This window comes from Mixophyes fleayi, chromosome 6 (genome assembly GCF_038048845.1).
Source record: "Mixophyes fleayi isolate aMixFle1 chromosome 6, aMixFle1.hap1, whole genome shotgun sequence".
Classification (NCBI taxonomy): Eukaryota; Metazoa; Chordata; class Amphibia; order Anura; family Limnodynastidae; genus Mixophyes; species Mixophyes fleayi.
In genome coordinates, this window is record NC_134407.1 from 21,339,439 (window position 1) to 21,345,847 (window position 6,409).

General features: G+C 41.4%; 1 protein-coding gene across 1 annotated transcript; it reads left to right on the forward strand.

Annotated features, from left to right (window-relative positions):
• Window positions 1–2,807: 2,807 nt before the first annotated feature.
• FOXI2 (forkhead box I2) lies at window positions 2,808–5,738 on the forward strand. The gene is made up of 2 exons (XM_075215150.1): window positions 2,808–3,457; window positions 4,534–5,738. Exons 1-2 carry the CDS (start codon window positions 2,902–2,904, stop codon window positions 5,010–5,012), a joined length of 1,035 nt encoding a protein of 344 aa, XP_075071251.1. The 5' UTR covers window positions 2,808–2,901; the 3' UTR covers window positions 5,013–5,738.
• The last annotated feature ends 671 nt before the right edge of the window (window positions 5,739–6,409 follow it).

Consider the following 6,409-nt stretch of genomic DNA (forward strand, 5'->3'; position numbering starts at 1 on the left):
GCAATTCAAAACAGTGACAAACATAGGTGTACTAGCTTTGTGGGTTGTGTGTGGGAAGTAGCTTTCTTTTACACGCTCAGATTTTGAGCCTGGCGGTAGAACTATTATTATTCATCTGAATAGAGACATTTAAGGTAAAACTTTCATCAAGGCACCATTCTTATTATGTTCCCTAAACAAAATATATTTTAGCTTTACAAATTACTTAACTATAACATAAACTTCTGTGTACCCGTATAAGCAATGCTAAGTGCTGACAGCATAGTTGCAAATTGTCAGCTGTTTCTAGTAAAATACCAGAGAGGACAATATTCACAATTCATTTTAAACTACTATCTGGTGAAGCAGTACTGGGTAGAAATAAAATAGAGGCTGCGAGAAGGATAACATACTCGTGTGTTTTGCGTTGTACGTATCTTTAGATATGTCCAACTCCAAAACTGCAGTATTTCTGCCTCAGGCATGCAAATGTGTATACTTACTTGTGAACACGTCCTTACTGTACTCAAATCATGCCCCCCCCCCCCCCATTCTAGGTATTAGGGCGTCGGAGTCTCAAATACACATAAATGTAGATACTGATGCATTTTGGTGTTTATGTGTAATACAGAAATGCGAATATTCACACCAAAAAATTGGACATACACCAAAATCTAAATGAAGTTCTATTTGTATAGTGTGCCTGACAAGGGTTAGATTCCCTGTTCCAGATGTCAATAGAGTTCTTTTCCAAGTACTTCAAAAAGTATTTTGATTCAGCCTTATGAACAAGTTCCAGTTGTACCGTGCTCTGTCTGACAGTTCCAAAATCTTCAGTAAGATAATTAACAAAGCACTACCAAAGATAAAGAAAGGAGCAGGCAGCACAGTGGCCTAGTGGTTAGCACTTCTGCCTCACAGAACTGGGGTCATGAGTTTGATTCCCGACCATGGCCTTATCTGTGTGGAGTTTCGATGTTCTCCCTGTGTTTGCGTGGGTTTCCTCCAAGTGCTCTGCAGAGTCACTATCTATGTTAAATGGTCTAATATCAGGGGCAAACACAGGATTTGTAGAGGGAGGTTTCCACACCATGCCACCAGTGGGCGTGACCAGCATGCATGGGGGCGTGGGTATAATTTTAGACAGTACTTGGCTGCTCTCCAACTCTTACTATCCCCATAATATACATGGGCAATGCTGCGTGCACTACTTTTAGGTGCACGCCGCTCTCCCTTTTCAAGCAGAGCCATGTGAAGTTTGGGGCAGGGTCCAGCCACTTCAATTATACAGTGCCCCAGGCTTAGAGGAGGGCTTCCAGGCACTAGGAACCCCCCCCCCTCAGTTTGCCTATAAATATAAAACTTATATGTGGCCACACTTTTACTTAGCAGTTCCCTTATAAATATAGCCATTCTCTTGTCAGCTGGTGTTTTTGTATAATTAGTGCAGTCTGACACCAGAATACAACAATTATACATTCCTGTAGATTGGTAGCAAACTTGTGTCTCCTGTGGTCAGCTGAAGTGCCGCCATATCTCAGGTATTCCCCAAAGAACTGGAAAGTGCGCGATCGTTTCCTGGTCAGATGCGCTTGCACTGCTCAGTGTGAAGCACATAGAGGAGATGCTAGAATCATAGCAGTGGGGGTCACTAGTACGATAACAATGGGTATCAGTTTATGATAAGGACAGCTGGGTGGTCTGTGCACACACACAGGCATCGGAGCCTGATTTAGAATTTTCCATAAGTAGTGGTGTGCACACGTATGATGCCCACAACACTTAGGGGCATATTCCATTAGCATTGCAGCTGCGCATTTTGTATGTTATTACGGTACCGCAACATCGCGGATTTCCCTTCCCAACACTATGGGGGAGGCAAAGGGAAATCAATGATGCTGCGGTAAAGCAGAGTGCCTCTGAAATGGGTGCAAAGGCACTCCGCGCACAATTGAACATGCCCCTTAGTATAGGTCCTTAGGAGGCATATCTATTAGACATCCCATAGATACTCCATAGAGACTCCCGCATTTCTGGGAGACCAGGGCAACCTCCCGGGTCTTGCCCACGCAATAGATAAGTGGGAGCCGGGCTTAATGACGCAAATATCTTGTCATCTTAACCCTGATGATGTGATTTGTCAAGCCCTGCCCCCGCACGTCTACATCTCCCGGGATCTCCCTGAAGCCAACGAGGAAAAGTTGGCAAGTATGTATCTGGATGAGCCAATAAAAACAATATAATCCAGCATCAGGCATTTCAGAGTATCTTTTAGTTGTGCTCAGATGTGAATGTGCAACAGTCTCAAGGATACTTTGTCAGCCACATTCTAGCGGCAGGTTACATGCCCACAGTGATTGCTGGAAGAGTAAACTTTGCACAAGTCAGGTGTGTGAATAACTAGGCAGATCATGTGACCACTGTTAATTTGCATCTTGAGGAACAAGGTGTAAATGACTCAGTGACCCTCTCATTAGTCTCCATATACTATATAAACCTCTAAATGGAAACATGTTAAATATGCTAAAATAAAACATTGTGTTAACTTATTGATCGTTATATTTTATTAGTAAAAACAGTGTCAGTATTGTAATCAGTCAGCAGTATGGCATATATTTATTATAATAATCCAGCAGACATGATTATTATAGAGATAACGATACAGTATGTAACTATGTATAATACACACATGTCTTACCTCTAGTATTATCAGTCTCCTTGTAATGTCCATACAAGGGGAGGGTCAGGGGCGGCTCTTGTCTCATTACTACAAACTGTTTCAACTACTTGTGACTTAATTGACAATAGCCTGCAAGCTGTGTGCCAGGTAATTACTTCAATGCGATCCTACGCCTTGGAGCACATTAAGGGGTGAACGTCTTGCGCCAACGTCCAAGCTCCCAGCACTTACGAGGAAACACCATGAATGTTTTTGGGCAGTACCCACCTAACCCCCAGCCAGGCTATCCCTATGCACAGGACATGGGAGTGTACTGTGAGAACTTCAGTATATACCAGCAGAACCCACCTGCCGACACCTTTGGATACGGTATAAACGACAACACTGCGCCTAGTAGTATTATTCCTCCATGGTGGCTGAATGGGCTGAGCAGTAACTCCTCAGCAGACCTCTATGGAAGTGCGTCTTGCTATGCGCAGGGAAGTTATGGACCCAGCCAGGCACAGGTCGTGTCACATACATCTGGTTACGTCCCACAAGAGATCCCCTGGCTTACTTATCTCATTCAGGATGAGCTGATCCACACTGTGCGTCCTCCTTATTCCTATTCTGCTCTAATCGCTATGGCTCTGCAGGACAGTCCCGAGAATAAACTCACCCTCAGCCAGATCTACGCCTATGTGGCTGAGCGCTTTACTTACTATAAGATTAGCAAGGCTGGGTGGCAGAACTCTATCAGGCACAACCTGTCCATTAATGCCTGCTTCAAGAAGGTGGCTAGAGACGAAACTGACCCAGGTAATGAGGGGGGATTCCAAGACTACTGTGTATAGGAGTTTATAATGAAATATCCACCTTTTTAGTTCTTGTGGTCCTTGGGTCTCTTATTGGGGGTGATTGTTTGTTTTTGGGTTTTTTTCCTCTTTCATTTTCATTCATGTCTTCGATATTGCTTAAAAGGGTTTCTGTTAAACCAGTATTTCATGTTTGTGTAAAATAAACCTGTAATACACAAGTTAAATCTGTCTAGATCCTGTGTTTTGATGTCATCTTATAGCTCTATAAAGAATATTACTCTCCTGTTTGTAGGTTATTACAGGTGTTGGTATTGGCATACAACTTCTGTGACCTGTATAAAAGCATAAGGCTGTATGTTCCCAGAATTACAGTGACTGATGATAAACAATATATATTGCACATGAGGGGCAAATGAAAATTGGAAGTATTTATTAACACTGTCAGTTTGTTGACATCACTATTGGTTGTAAACATTGGCCAGTAGAGTGTAAGGTGGTAGTAATGTTTAGAGTCATGTACTATTTCTGCAGTTTGGCTAATATATAGGATAATATCAGTGATTTTGGAACAACTTAACTCCACTTCATTATTACCCCTCACCCAACAAGATATTGAGGGTTAAGCACAGCTAACCATTTTGTCACTGACTAGGCACATGGCCTGTTATAAAGGAAGTGATCTGCACCTGTAATTGGCTGTAGTGTTTGTGTTGTAGCAGGTTGGATACCTCTTAATTTCAGATGTCAGCCACTGACTTTAATGGGTGGTGCAACTTGTTGAAAATGTGCAACCCCTGAAAATTAAGTGGTCTAAAGGGTACAATAAATTACAAGCTGTCCTGGATGCAAACAAAGTATCACAACACTAGAATAGCCCAATTGAGAACGTTCTCAGATGATATTTGGAGACTTTACATTTCTAAATTACATGCTGCTTTTAAGGACATGTTAAGGATGCTCTGTTCCTTGATTAAAAAAAGACTGGTTGTAGCCAGTGGTGTATTGTGTGTTATTTCTATCAGCCTCTCATTTACTGGTTGTCAAAGTTCTTAATACATATTTTCAATGTTCCCACAGGGAAGGGTAATTACTGGACACTGGATCCTAACTCTGAGAAGATATTTGATAAAGGTAACTTTAGACAGAGAAGGAAAAAGAAGCATGCCGCTAGTTCCAACAGAGCGCCTGAATGCCCTGAAAAGGCTGAGAAGAGTGATGGTCAGTCCAGCCTTGCGGGAACTCCAAAGAGTATGATTAAGTATTCTCCAGAATCCTTTCCAACGCTGGACACCAAGTCATGTTTCCCCAGCTTGACATCAGCCATGAACACCATGATGACTACCGGGAGCATTGTGGATGTTTCTCCTACCAAGCCCTGTTATACTGGACAAGCCTCTTACCCCATCTCTAACAACTCCTCGCAACTCTATGAACCTACGTCCCAAGCCAGCCTCAGACCTAGGTGTTACCCAACCAACCACAATAGTCTTGGTTCTTCCCCGTTTAATCCTCTGCATGCCAGTCTCATGCTCTATAACTGTGAGTCAGGGGTATGACACAGGCCTGTTGCACTGAAGTTATGTTTATGCATTTTAGCATTACTGTGCCTTTTTGAACTGCTTTGACTTATTATCATTTTTGTCATACTGTATTTAAACAATGGACCTAGACTATGGAACACACTGATGGGCTACATGACACATTTTACCTCACTTTTTTTTCATAAAGTCAGAACAAATGACTTGTGTAACTGTTGAATTTTGGAAAGTGTCATGAAAATGGGACAAATAGACTATGCAACAACTTAAAGTGGTTGATTTTTAGATCTACGGTTTCCAGTACATGTTTGGATATTTGGCCCATGTTCCTCTCCTTAAGCTGTGTTCCGTTAAAGATGGTTGAATGGAACACTCTGTAACTCATAGAACATTAAGAAGTTCCACCTTGAGCTGCATATTGTCGCTCGATGGTGGTTGTACAGAACCGCGCACAAGTGGAGCGATAAGGAGGACTGAGGCTAAAACTCGCATGAAGGCCGGACTGAGAACCATAGAGATCCTGCTCCAATGGGTTTTTGGGGTACTTCGAAGGGGGATGTGTGTTTTATTGTTTAAATCCAGATCACTAGTGAGACATTACAATATCTTTGTGACAAGTATGAGATTACATATTCTCCCTTTGTTAATGAAATTACTTAATTTTGAAAGTTTATTTTTGCACTCCATTTATTTTTGTACAAATTTTAAATTGTTTTTATAAAATATAAAGTAGCTTTTCCATCACTGAGGTCATGGAGGGTTTTTTTTGCTGTGTGTTTTTAACAGGTTTTGAATATTCTTTGTAACCAGCATCATGTTCTCCATATACGAGTGTATTTATTAAAAGAAAAGATGTTTTATTTTTGAATGAGGGGAGATCATTAAAGAGACCTTTCATTCTGCTGATGCAGCCAGAATTGACAATGCCGTGTTTGTTGTAAAGTTTAGTACATATGACTTCTTAGTCTTTGTATTTTAAAATATCAGTGAGAAATATTAGCAGTCTGGGATCTATTATCTGGCAAGCTGGGACGTAGGTGGTCTATTTATTCTAGACAGAAACTCCCTAGATATAGAAAACAGGAGATTTTGCTGGATTTAGGGCTTCTCCTTATTTAACAAAGCTGCTTGGCCAGTGGCTATTGCTGGTGATGTCCTTTGGGTGGGGAAGCATCTCTGCATTGCATGGGGAGCCTGTTTACCATGCACAGCAGTGGTATACGTACTGCTGTCCTATCGCCAGAATTATTATTTCCATAAAATGTATTTTATTTTATGTGTTTTTGTTTACAATATCTGTAGAAAGTAGAACTGGAACCCTAAGTGCAGGCTTGCTGTTCCACTCTGCCTGTGCAAACTTTATTGTTAATCTAGACTTGGATTTTCTATTTCAGAAAAATACTACTAGAAAGTTG

Bases quoted from the DNA above. Each gene is read 5' to 3' on its own strand.
- FOXI2 (XM_075215150.1), top strand. From the start codon at position 2,902: ATGAATGTTTTTGGGCAGTACCCACCTAACCCCCAGCCAGGCTATCCC. The intron at 3,458-4,533 runs GTAATGAGGGGG...ATGTTCCCACAG, and splicing joins TAGAGACGAAACTGACCCAG to GGAAGGGTAATTACTGGACA.